Below are 12,087 nucleotides of genomic sequence, written 5' to 3'. Positions count from 1 at the left end.
CTCCTGTGTAGATCTGTCCCGCAGCCTGGGAAGCGCTCCTGTGTAGATCTGCCCTGCTGCCGGAGACGGCAGCCCGCGTCCTCGGTTCAGGCCTCACTCTAGGCATCTGTGAGGAGGGGGCTGGGCTCGAGCTGCAGCCTGGAGCAGTCAGCAGCTTCTGTGGACAGCATCATAGCCTGGCAGCTGGTGCACAGTGGGGAGCTGGTACCCCATGAACCTCTTGCATCCCTCTCTCTCCTTGTTGTGTTCAGTCAGCTTGGCAGGAACAGGAGGCTGGGCCAAACGGCCAGCTGACCAGCTGACTCTGGGTCCTGAGAATGGCCCTGTAAGGAACTGCCCAGCCACTACAATTCAGGGGTTCCCCTTGTGCTCAGGGACATCTCTCCCTGGAGACCAGGGCGTGTCTCTAGTGATAGGAACCTGGTACGTAGAGACCCTCTAGGTGCAGACAGCTACAAGATGCAGAACAGCCCCTACGTGGGGCCAGCAAGTGGGTGTGGACCTTGGTGCTGTGGGGGTAACAGGTATGGGCGCTGGGGGGGGCTCAGTGGGGGTGGGCGGTGGGTAGGGGTGTTCTGAGGTGGGTAAGGGCGTCAGGGAAGACGGATGCCCCTGGACAGTTCCTGGTGCTGGTGGCCCCTCTGCTCCTGCCTCCCACCAGCAGGCCTCGCCATGGCTACCTCCCTAAAGGGAAGTGTGGGGTGGGCCCCTCCTGAGACAGGGCAGCCCCGAGGGAATGCCCACCACAGCTGTTTCCTGCGGACCTGCAGAGGCTCCAGGACGAGGCCCCGAGCAGCGAGGAGGGGCCAGGCAGAGGAAGGACGAAGCCTGGTGGCCAGCTGGCCCAGGGTGGGACGGAGCCGCAGCCTGTCCCGCCCTGTGGGGGTGGGAGGCTGCCCTTCACCCAGCTGCCCTCTAGGACATCTAGTGTGGGGACGCCTCCCCGCGCGGATGCTGGACACCCAGTGGCATCTGGGGCACTCAGCCCTGGCTCAGCCTCAGGCTGCTTCTCGCTCAGTGCACTGTCTCCCAGGATGTGGCTGGGCCTCTCCAGGCCTTCTCAGATGCTCCTTCCTTTCCTGACCACAGCCGCCCTGGCTTCGGGGAAGTGCTGGGATGCCATGGGTTTGGTCTACACCTGCACGTGGGTTGAAGGAGGGGTGCGGGGTGCGTGGTGTGTGGAGCCCTGCAAAGAGGGGTGTGGGTGGGTGGTGTGTGGGTCAGGGGTGAATGCTCTTTTCAGCTGGCTTCCTCCAAGAAACGGGGTTCCCCCAAGAATGGTTGCGTGTCATCCCTTCCTTCCTATTGGTCACTCTCTGCTGGCCTGAAGGGCCAGGGTCCAGAGCTGTCCCAGAGCGGAGGAGAGGCCAGCCGTGCCAGGACAAGAGCTGTCTTAGCCCCTGCTATCCCCAGAGCTCCTCCGAGCTGGCAAACGGGAGCTGTTCATTCCCCCAGGACTCAGTGAGGCTCCGGCCGCTGTTGGCCAGCACCCCGTACGAGCCCCACAGGGCCTGAACGGCTTGTGGAGTCGCTGCTTCCTCTTTGTTGGGTCCCCTCACTGGGTATTACCATTCTTCAGATGGGGAGTGGAGGGGGAGAGAGGAGGGAGGGCGTTCAAGGGAGGAAATCCTCAGTGGCGATGGTGGGCCAGGTAGACTTGAAGGGTCTTGTCTGAAGAATTCCAGTGCCAGCCTGAGCATAAGGACCACGTCAGAATCGTGGCCCATCTAACGTAGCTCTCTCGTGCATGACTCCTTCTAGGTTACTGCCCTGGAGAGGCAGGTGTTTGACTTCCTGGGCTACCAGTGGGCACCCATCCTGGCGAACTTTGTCCACATCGTCATGGTCATCTTGGGGCTCTTCGGCACCATCCAGTACCGGCCACGCTACATAGTGGCGGTGAGTCCCCGGTGCTGCTGGCTTGCAGGGCTGGCCGAGAGGAGGGCAGCGCTGGCTCCTGCTGTCCAAGAGGCCACTGGGCACACTGCAAGGGCCAGCCACACCCTGCTCTCAGACTTTTCCCTGCCTGGACCTCTAGAATTCCAACTTGTAGCCTCTTCTTTTCTCGTGTGTGTGTGTGTGTGTGTGTGTGTGTGTGTGTGTGTGTGTGCGTGTGTGCGTGCGTGTGTATTGGTCATGGGGTTTGAACTCTGGGCCCGGGCACTGATCCTCAGCTCTTCAGCTCAAGGCTAGCTTTCTACCACCGCAGCGCCACTTCTGGCTGTTTCTGCTGATGTGGTGCTGAGGGCCTCATGCATGCAAGGCGAGCCCTCTACCCCTGAGCCACCTTCCCAGCCCTTTTTTTCCCTTCTTAAAAATTGTTTTATAAAGGTGGCATACGGAGTGGTTACAGTTTCACGTCGCTTTTTCAGCGACTGCTTCCAGGAGGAGCCGTGTGCATCCAGTGCCCAGGCCCTTAGCATATTCACTGCTTCAGAAGCTGGACAGGTGAGGGTGTGGCCTCTGCTCACAGATGGGGCGCCCGGCACCTGCCCAGTGTTCCGTGATGATTGGGTCCCAGCCCACGCGGTGCGCTGACTTTCGCACAGCTGTGCCGGGTCTGAGTCCTTTTTGCAGTGGATCAGGTGTTCGCTGTGTGAGCGCTGTAGGCCACAGTCTCTGCTGAGGCTAGCCACAACAACCTGGTCCCTCCCTCCTTCCTCCCCCCACCCCAACCTCCTTCTGCAGCAGGATCTCACTGTGAATCCCAGGCTAGCCAGGACTGGGACCGCCCTGTCCCTGCCTTCCTGTGCTCCCTAGTGCACTATGGCCGGGGTGCCCAGGTAGGGTGGAGTCCTACGCTCAGCAGCAGTGTGGAAAGCCTGCCAGGGACTCTATTGCCTGTTCAGAGTGTGCTTTTCCAAGCCAAGCACCATGGGGCCATCAGGCCTGGGGTGCTCATGGGCCCTTCTGCAGGGGACCGCGCCCCCACACTCCAGGGCTCAACCTGTGCCCCCACCTGTCTCCTCTCCCTAGTACACTGTGTGGGCAGCTGTCTGGATCACCTGGAACGTCTTCATCATCTGCTTCTACCTGGAAGTAGGGGGCCTGTCGAAGGTGAGTGAGGATGGGACGGGGCCCCGTGGGGCTGCCCGCTGGCTGCGCATCTCCCCTCGGGCAGGGGCTTGCTCAGCTCACAGCCTGGTTCTCGGCACCAGGACTGTCTTGGCTGGTACGGGTGCTGCGGTGAGCGGCTGGGGAGGCACTGTGGGAATCTGCAGGAGGGCTTTCTGTGAGAAAGGGGGACTGGAACTTGGGTGGCGTCTGGGAGGAGGAGGGGCTGAGGGCAGGGCCGAGGCCAGCCTGGCAGAGGAGTGTGAGTGGGTGGGGCCGAGGGGGCTGGGCAGAGCCGGGGTGCAGGCCGAGCAGACCTCACCCTGCCCTGGCCATCCGCAGGGCCTGCCCGAGCAGACAGCGGGCCCTGGCAGCCTTGCTCCCCTGCCGTGGAGGTGCCAGCCGGGCGGAACCCGGGCTGTGCCTGGCTCCCTGCCTGGGGCTCAAGGCTGGAGGGGGAGCTGGATCGTGACTGCTCTGAGGGGCCCACACACCTGGGGCGCAGTCAGAGAGACTGACAGGAGGCCAAATGCTTGAAGGAGGGGTGAGGGAGGTCTGAGCCCCAGAGAGCAAGTCCTAGGGCCTTCCTGGAAGAGGGGGTGCGAGGGCCAGGCGCTTCCCACAGAGGCGCAGCCCTGTCGCTGCAGCCTCCGCGGATGGGGTGGGCCGCGGGGGGTGTGATGCTGCCTCTCGGTGCTAACCTGCTCTCCCCCCACACCCCGTCCTCAGGACAGTGAGCTCCTCACCTTCAGCTTGTCCCGGCAGCACTCCTGGTGGCGCGAACACGGGCTAGGCTGTGTGCGTGCACGTGAGGAGAAGGCTGCGGCGGGCCTCGGGGTCCGGCCTGACCAGGCCCTGGTGTCGGGAGGCCTCTGCGCCCTGGAGCACAGCTATGTGGAGGCTCTGCACAGCGGTCTGCAGATCCTGGGGGCTGTGAGTATGGTCAGAGCCAGCAGGACAGGGGGAGGCATGGGGAGGGTGTGGGGTTGGGACTCCTCCAGGCTCCGGTCCTTCCTTGCGCTCAGAAGGACCAGCTTTTCTCTGTGTTGGACATTGGCCTTGTCATCCCAAGAGGCCAAGGGACCGCCAGTGGGCTCCAAGAAGCACCCCCCCCCCAGTGGGCTCCAACCCAGCCACAACCAGAGCCTCTGGTGCTCAACAGGGCTGGGTGGAGGACGTGGAGACGCAGCCCGGCCGGTTGAGGCTGCTCCATGGGTCTGATGGCTCCTTGTTTACTCTTCATGAGATTCAGGCCTCGGCCTCCCAGAGTCTCAGGGAGGTGGCACAAGTTCTCATCTCCCCAGGAAGAGCAGGTGATAGGAGAGGCTGATGAGCAGGTACTGAGCACAGGACTTCCACGCGCCGAGGCCCCCTCTGTAGGCTGGTCACATCCCACAGGCACAGGCCGGGATGGAATTAGGACACCCCCAGCTCTGTTGAACTTTATCTTAATACCCTGCAGAGTCTATGTTCCCAAATAAGAGGCGTGCTCAGGTACGAGGTGAGGACGTGGGCACGCACATTCTTGCTGCCACCTCCCTGGCCTCCAGCCCCGGAGGACTGAAGCACAAGCCACTGCCCAGGCCGCGCAAGCCCCTTTCCAGCGCTTTGTTCTGCTTGCCGGGTGCGGGCAAAAGACTGCCCAGATGCTGCTCTGGCTCTGCTGCTGTAGAAAGGAGGCGCATGCACTCCCCAGACAGACAGCATCCTGCTTCCCGACCTGTGCTTGTCCTGCTGCTGCCCCTGACCTGTGCAGATCACAGAAGCTGTGGACAGAGCTTCCTGAACCCCAGCCTGGACCCACTGAGTTGCTGCTGCTCATCCACATCTGACCTGGCCGGGGGCTCTCTGGCCCTGGACTGAGGAGCCACGGTTTGAGAGGACAGAACTGGACACCTTAGTCCCTCAGGCACTCCGGGGGCAGTGGACAGCAGCAGGCGGGTGGCGCCAGAGCCGTGGCCATGTCCCCTTCCCACTGTGTCTCCTTAGGGAGCCACTGGCCTCTTGGGGCTTGGGCTGCCATTCCTGTCCAGTGTGGGTCCTTTTGGCGTAGACTTGATGGGGCAGGAGGCAGAGGGGGACACAAGGATCAGGAAGGTGCTGAGTCGGCCTTCAGCAGCATCCGCCGGGTCATGGGTTTGGCAGCCTCGGGGCTCTTGCTGGAGGAGCCCGCAGGTCTGCAGGCTCCCTGGCCTGCTCGGTGTGCGCTCAGCACCAGCGCTGGGCTGCCTGGCTGGCGTTGAATCTCATGTGTGTATCCTGACTTGGTTGGGGCTCCAGAAGAGCAGAGATCGCATCTTTGGGCCAGAACGTTCCCTGGTTAGGGGAGGGGCTGTATGCAGAGTCATGGTCTCCTGGGGCTCAGCACCGGGCCTGAAGGGGTGCAGGAAAGGGGGCACACGGCCTGCTTCTGCTCCACCCTCCGGGCGGCTCCCCATGGTCAGCAGAGACGGTGTCTATGCGCACCGCTGGCCGGTGGGCCAGGAGCAGGTGCAGCTCTTACACAGGCTGTGTGCCAGGGCTGGTGGGAGAGCTCGTAGCCCCGGGAGGACCTGGCTTCTGTAGGCAGGCACCACATAGGCCACCTCACACACTTCCTGCGTGCAGAAAGGGGGCCTCGCCACGGCTCTGCTCAAGAGTCTGGCCAGCGTGACCATCAAGTGCCCACGTGTTCCTGCTGACCTGGGCAGGGATCCCTTCCGGAGCTTGGGGTCTCAGGAAGCAATGTAGATCAGTTCTCCTGTTACAGAGGGGAGACCGAGGCCCGGAGAGGCGGGGTCGCCTGGGGCCATCCTCGGGCTCCCTTCCCTGGCACTGCAGCTCGCTCGCCCGCAGCCCTCACCCCTGCTCCACCGTGTCTTCCAGCTCCTGGGCTTCATCTACGGCTGCTATGTGGTCAGTGTGTTTACAGAGGAAGAAGACAGCTGTGAGTCGCTTCCCCCGCAGCCTGTCGGTGACACATCCAGGTCCCCTGGGCTGTGGTGACAGCTCCGAGTCCTGTCCCCGTCTGGGGTGGGGCCTGAGTTCCTCACTGCTGTTCCCATGCCTCACCCCTGCCTCAGGTCCAGAGACTCGAGAAGAGCTGAGGTCTAGGGTGCAACCACCTCCCTCCCAGACCTAGGGGCTTCTGTCTGATGGAGCCAGGCCCCCAGACCCCACAACTGCCCTGGGAGGAAGGACCAGCCCAGGGGCACAGCTCACGCCGCCTACTGGTCAGAGGTGCCCGCTTCAGGCCTCAGCACTAGGCAGCCCCATGGGGCCCTTTCCTTCCCATCCCCTGAGACTTTTACAACCCGACATGGCAAGACTCTGGAGACCCCGTGGGGCCTCTGGTCCCGCGGTCTCACCAGAAGCTGCTGCAGAGAAGGAACAGAGGGAGATGGCCCACCGCTCCTGTGGATAGGACCTTCCCCAGCGTCAGAGCCCGTTTGTCCCTGGGAGTTGGGCCCACACGACCCTAAGCTAGGGCTTGATTCCCGGGGTCAGCGGTGCTCCTGCAGCTGTGCTCTGGGTCCTAGCAGCCGTCAGACAGCCGCAGAGGAGGGAGCCACAGGAGCCCTGCTTGCCCACTGCACTGAGACCGCCGGGACTGGGTGTTCTGCCCACAAAGCCAGCGGTCACCCCTGAGGCAGCGGCCTCAAGGGTGAACGCGGGGTGTTGGGGAGGTCATGGGGTGAGCCAGGGAGTCTGGCCTGGTATATGGTCCTGCCAGCCCTGTCTGGGGCCAGGCCATCTTCTCTGCCTGCCACCTGCCCCCCCGGGCCTTCTGGCCGGCCTCCCCCCGGGCCCTCTGGTCCCCTCCGTGACACAGAGGGGAACGTGTCCTCGGCTTGTTTTCCATGCTATCATCTTTTCCATCATTTGGGTTTTATTTGGGTCTTGATTTCTTTCAGTTGATTTCATTGGTGGATTTGAGCCTTTCCCTCTGTACCATGTCAATGAAAAGCCGTCCGGCCTCTTGTCCAAGCAGGCACGATTGTAAGTATGGCGCACCGAGCCTGCTCACAGCTGACCTGGCCGGTCAGTGGTGCTTACAGCACAGGGTCCCCCCTTCCAGGGCGCCGGCAGGCACCGTCCGCCCACCCAGCCGTCCGTCACTCACCCCCTGGGTTACAGTACAGCACCTGGAGGGCTCCGCTCCGCTTCCTGCCTGGGAACCAGCAGTGCTGGGCCTGTGGGAGTCAGGCCCTGAGGCGCGGGGGGAGGGGGAGGGCTCCCATAGCCACCTGCAGATGTGGGGCGTCGCTTTCCTCTTTGGGGAGTTCAGACTGCTTTTCCTCACTGAAAAGGCTGTCCAGAGCCCTCAGGCGGGCAGAGTCCCTGGCTCCGAGCCCCCAGCACACCACTGTGCAGTCGGATTCGCCCTGAGGTGCAAAGGGATGCCACCTGCTCCCGCTGCCCCGGGCCCCGGGGGCTCTCGGCTGCCCTCCTGAGTCTGAAAGCCCAGGCCGTCCTGGCCCAGGGACATCCGAGGGGGAGGAGTCCAGCTCCCAGGAGAGATGAGGAAAGCAGGTGGGGCTGGGCCGCACAAGGCCCCCGGCCAGGAAGTCACCAGGCTTGATGACGGAGGCACATGCAACCCATGCTGCGTGTATCTGCTCTGGTGACTCTGGGACAGACCTGCGGGGCCCTGGGTAGGCAAAAAGACCCAAGCCCTGTTTCCCAGCCCCAAACCCAACCTCTACCAAGAGGGCTGTGGCCAGAGCCTTCCTGCCCTGGGCACGTCCCCTGGCCACCCACACATCTGTTCGTGGGTTTTGTGGCACTAGCATTTCAAGCCCTCAAGCAGGCAGGTCCTTCCCCTGCCCCCTTCTCTGACCGCCCCCTTCCCTGCAGGCCCGCGTAAGTGAAGAGGCCCTGACTCCGTTCCTGAGACCTGACCTTGGCCTGAGACCGAGGCGGGGCCCGGCCACTGCAGACAGGCTCCTGCCCACCTGTGCCTGCCACGCCCACCAGGACGCTGGCCTGGTGCCCGTGTAGGGCTGATGACTGTGAAAGAGTGTGTGATTTCTGTTTTCTAAAAAAAAGAAAAAGAAAAATGAAAACAAGAACATGGCAGCCCCGTTCCTTGCTGGAGTTTCATCCCCATCACAGCTTGGATGGTTTCTGAGGAGTCCTCCTCCACTGCCCTGCCCCGGGCAGCCGCACTGCAGCCTGAGCCCCTGCTGCGGGGGTATGAATTGCTCCCAAGGGGCAGCGAGAAGGGAAGACGGAATCCCACCAGCAAGTCCGGGTACGCCACTGTGACCCCTTGAGCTGTAAGCTTCACCGCTCTGAATAAATACCTCTTGCTGCCTTACCTACAGCTCTTCTCAGATGAAGCCCACCTCCCAGCTCCCCAGAACTGAAGCTATTCATCCTTGCTAGGGCCGGGCACAGGGAATGTTGGGGCCGTGAGCAGGACAAGCTTTCTTCTTGGCACTTTGGGCAGAGTCCTGAAGAATCTTCAAGTATCTACAATTAGGTAGACAAAAAGGACCCTGCTCTCCAACTCACCCTTCTCCAGGACACAGGGGCTTAGAGGGTAATTAGAAGTAGGGTCTCTTCAAGGATATGCACGAGACTAGTCCCTGCTGAACATCCACAGAATCTTGAAGAGACAGGACACCCCTGGGGTGGGGGTGTCCCTCTATTTTATTTATCTTCAGAAAGAATCCAAAAACTACAGTAAAGCCACTCTCTACACCAAGTGGGGGTGGTCCTCCACCCCAGGCTTCAGTCCAGGAATTGAAACTGGTGAGCGGTAGGCGCTGGTCACTCAGCATCCTTTGCAGACGCACCGAGAGCTGGGGAAAGGTAGAGGCAGGCCTGGTACCTGCTTGGGGGCACAGTGCCTGCAAGATGCAAAGCGCGTGTCAGTACACGGCTCCTCGTCAGCCAAGCCTGGGGCCTCAGCACCCAGGGAGGCCCTGACTGGCCGCTTTGGCGGGTCCGGGGAGCACACTGGCCTTCGAAAGCCCCAGGCAGGCAATGGCTCCTAGTCAGTATGGGCATCACCCACATCGCTAAGCTTGGGGTCCCTACAAAGCCCCGGTTACACGTCTAGGCCCCAGCCCTGCCGCTTCACTACTCTATAGTAATAGAGCCCTCCCCGCGTCATAACTCTATAACCAATGTCCCTGGGCCTGGCGGAGTTCCTGGACATGACTTGACAGGGCAGGAAGTGCGGCCCAGGCTCCCTGCGGCGGGCAGGGCATGCCGCCATGACCCCGTGCTGGATCCAGGAAGCCAGTGAGGCAGTAGGTTGGCCGGGAGTGGAGGCGTAAGGAAAGCGGCCCTGGCTTCCCCGCGGCGTTGGCCTCAGCACGCGGGAGAAGGGGCTCCTGGGAGCAGCGGGTGGCTCACCTGGCCTAGGACAGGAAGGTGCGCACGCAGCTGCTGATGGCGGCCCTGCAGATGGGGCACTGCTGCAGGCTGGGGGCACAGTCAGCACAGACCAGGTGGCCACAGGGAACGAAAACAACGGACACGGCACGGTCCAGGCACACCTTGCACATCCTCTCTTCCTGGAGTCGCCGCAGCTGCTCTTCTGCATCCCGGATTCCTGGGGGCTCGAGAACCCACAGGCACCCTTAGGTCCTGGGATTGGCTGGCTCCTTGAGAGCTGGGACATGGGCCCACCCTATCTGTGTGACCAATGGGAGCGTCAACCAGGCCCACAAGTGGCCTCTGCCCGCCCCACCTGCCCAGGCTGGAGGGGGGCAGCTAAACCTGGCCCCCCATCCCCCCGGTCGGCCCCTGTCTGCACCTGGCTCCCTGCTTTCACCGGGCTCTCTGGCACATTCAGGCTGGATCTCTCCTCTGGGCTCAGGGTCAGGGTCTCTGTGGACAGGACCTGTGGGCAGTTAGGAATGGACTTGAGCCCTGGCCCCTGAGTGGAAAGTGAGGCCCAGCTCAGAGACAGGCCTGGCAGCCAGGAAGATCTGGTTTTGCCCCTGAGAGTGGGCGGGCCTGGCTCGGGAGTGCCTGAAGCGCCACGCCTCAGGCCCGAGGCTGGAGTGGGGCACCAAGGAAATGGTCCCTCTTCCAGGGCTTTCCGCACATTCTTGTTGGGCAGTGGCCACAGGTGTTGCATGCTGGGACTGCTGGCAAGAAGAGAAAGAGGTGGGAGGCAGGAAGTGTCCAGGGGGCGGAGATGCCTCTGGCCCCTGCCACCTTGTCTCCATTTTCTTCCTGGAGCAGGTCAGCCACTGGCTGTGATGTGGACATGCTGAGTGCATGTGGGTACTTCCTCCATGCTGGCCACTTTTGGTGGAGAGGGAAGGGTAGAGGTCCAGGTCAGAGAGAGGCCTGCGGCCTGCCAGGGAATGCCATCCACACTTAGTGGAGTCTGGGCTCCACAGGGAGTAAAGGTTAGTCCCCCTTTGCCTGGGAGGGCCACATCCTTACAGCCTCTGCCAGTCACCAGGGAGGACAGTGAACTGACCACCATGGTCACTGTGGACACAAAGCATCCCTCAGACCCAAGCAGTCCCAAATGGGGCTGGGGCTGCCGTTACCCCACACCCAGGGCCAGGCTCAGGGGAAAAGGATGTCTGCCCATGGGCACAGAGTTGGCAAGTTCAGATGGGCTTTGAGGCGGGAAGCCATAGGCCCCTGGAGACCCACAGAGCGGTTGAAAGCTGTTTCTTCCATAGATTCCTTTTTGAATCTGCTTACAATGGCAGCTTTCAGAAGCCATGGGCAGTGAAGGCCCCGGCAGAGGCCACCCAGCGTCCCCCCCGCCCAGGGAGCCCTGTGCATGGGCATGCCCATGTCCTCAGTGTCTCAGCTGTCCAGTGGCAGGGACACTCCTGTTCCAGGCCACAGCACAGGTCGTGGGTGCCAAGAAAGCAGAAAGCTCACCTGAGGGTGCCACAGGGGCCATATCTTCTGGATCTTCCCATCGGTCCTGGTAGGAGAACATTTGTGCTTAAGGAAAGGAAGGGTGGGCCATTACCCACCTGAGCCCCGATCTATGATTGTTCCTTCCCAAGGTCGTGACCTAGAGCATATGATACCCATCCCAAGGTCATGACCCAGGGCACATGATGCCCCTCCTCAAGGTCAGGACCCAGGTCACACGATGCCCTTCCTCAAGGTGACTTCCAGTCCAGCCACCGAGACTCACCCAGGGGCGGAGCAGGGGGGCCCAGGCCTCCTGGACACTGTGGATGAAGCCTCTTCCTTTAGACCAGAGCAGGAACCGGCACCTGGAGACCAGACCTGAGGTCTCAGGCCAGGCTGGGCTGCCACAGACCCACCATCAAGTTCCAGCCCGGTGAGCCTTCATGATTGGTGTTCACCTGCTCCCAAGGCTCTTCTATGCCCTGTAGCGGCGGGTCCCACTGGGAAGGTAGGAGCGGATCCCCTGGGAAGACCGCAGTGGATCCCCCCTGGGAAGACAATAATGGACACCCTGGGAAGTTAGCAGCGGATCCCCTGGGAGACAGCAGTGGGGGGGGGGAAGACAGCAGTGATCCCCCCTGGGAAGACAGCAGTGGATCCCCTGGGAAGGCAGCAGTGGATCTCCCCTGGGAAGGCAGCAGTGGATCCCCTGGGAAGACAGCAGTGGATCCCCCCTGGGAAGGCAGCAGTGGATCTCCCCTGGGAAGGCAGCAGTGATCCCCCCCTGGGAAGACAGCAGTGGATCCCCTGGGAAGACAGCAGTGGATCCCCCCTGGGAAGACAGCAGTGGATCCCCTGGGAAGACAGCAGTGGATCCCCCCTGGGAAGACAGCAGTGGATCCCCTTGGGAAGGCAGCAATGATCCCCCCCTGGGAAGGCAACAGTGGATCCCCTTGGGAAGGCAGCAGTGGATCTCCCCTGGGAAGACAGCAGTGGATCCCCTTGGGAAGGCAGCAATGATCCCCCCCTGGGAAGGCAACAGTGGATCCCCTTGGGAAGGCAGCAATGATCCCCCCCTGGGAAGGCAGCAGTGGATCCCCTTGGGAAGGCAGCAGTGGATCCCCTTGGGAAGGCAGCAATGATCCCCCCCTGGGAAGGCAGCAGTGGATCTCCCCTGGGAAGGCAGCAGTGATCCCCCCTGGGAAG

The 12,087-nt window shown here is 62.1% G+C and overlaps 2 protein-coding genes across 2 annotated transcripts in view; one reads left to right on the top strand and one right to left on the bottom strand.

Moving 5' to 3' along the window:
* Positions 1-7,963, top strand: part of Nkain4 (Na+/K+ transporting ATPase interacting 4) — an 8,803-nt gene extending 840 nt beyond the window's left edge. Inside the window, exons 2-9 of the mRNA XM_013030354.1 lie at positions 398-490; positions 1,414-1,562; positions 1,762-1,899; positions 2,977-3,057; positions 3,784-3,987; positions 5,920-5,980; positions 6,948-7,032; positions 7,891-7,963. Of these exons, the coding sequence (XP_012885808.1) occupies positions 398-490; positions 1,414-1,562; positions 1,762-1,899; positions 2,977-3,057; positions 3,784-3,987; positions 5,920-5,980; positions 6,948-7,032; positions 7,891-7,900 (821 nt within the window). The 3' untranslated portion in view covers positions 7,901-7,963. The remainder of the gene's footprint in view (positions 1-397; positions 491-1,413; positions 1,563-1,761; positions 1,900-2,976; positions 3,058-3,783; positions 3,988-5,919; positions 5,981-6,947; positions 7,033-7,890) is intronic.
* Positions 7,964-8,810: 847 nt separating this feature from the next.
* Positions 8,811-12,087, bottom strand: part of Birc7 (baculoviral IAP repeat containing 7) — an 8,136-nt gene continuing 4,859 nt past the window's right edge. Inside the window, exons 6-10 of the mRNA XM_013030353.1 lie at positions 11,165-11,246; positions 10,900-10,945; positions 9,821-9,889; positions 9,400-9,598; positions 8,811-8,888 (exon numbers count right to left, since the gene is read on the bottom strand). Of these exons, the coding sequence (XP_012885807.1) occupies positions 9,405-9,598; positions 9,821-9,889; positions 10,900-10,945; positions 11,165-11,246 (391 nt within the window). The 3' untranslated portion in view covers positions 8,811-8,888; positions 9,400-9,404. The remainder of the gene's footprint in view (positions 8,889-9,399; positions 9,599-9,820; positions 9,890-10,899; positions 10,946-11,164; positions 11,247-12,087) is intronic.

Source organism: Dipodomys ordii, unplaced genomic scaffold (genome assembly GCF_000151885.1).
Source record: "Dipodomys ordii isolate 6190 unplaced genomic scaffold, Dord_2.0 Scaffold129, whole genome shotgun sequence".
Classification (NCBI taxonomy): domain Eukaryota; kingdom Metazoa; phylum Chordata; class Mammalia; order Rodentia; family Heteromyidae; genus Dipodomys; species Dipodomys ordii.
The sequence above is the reverse complement of the archived record's forward strand: the minus strand, read 5'-3'. Positions and strand labels throughout refer to the sequence as shown.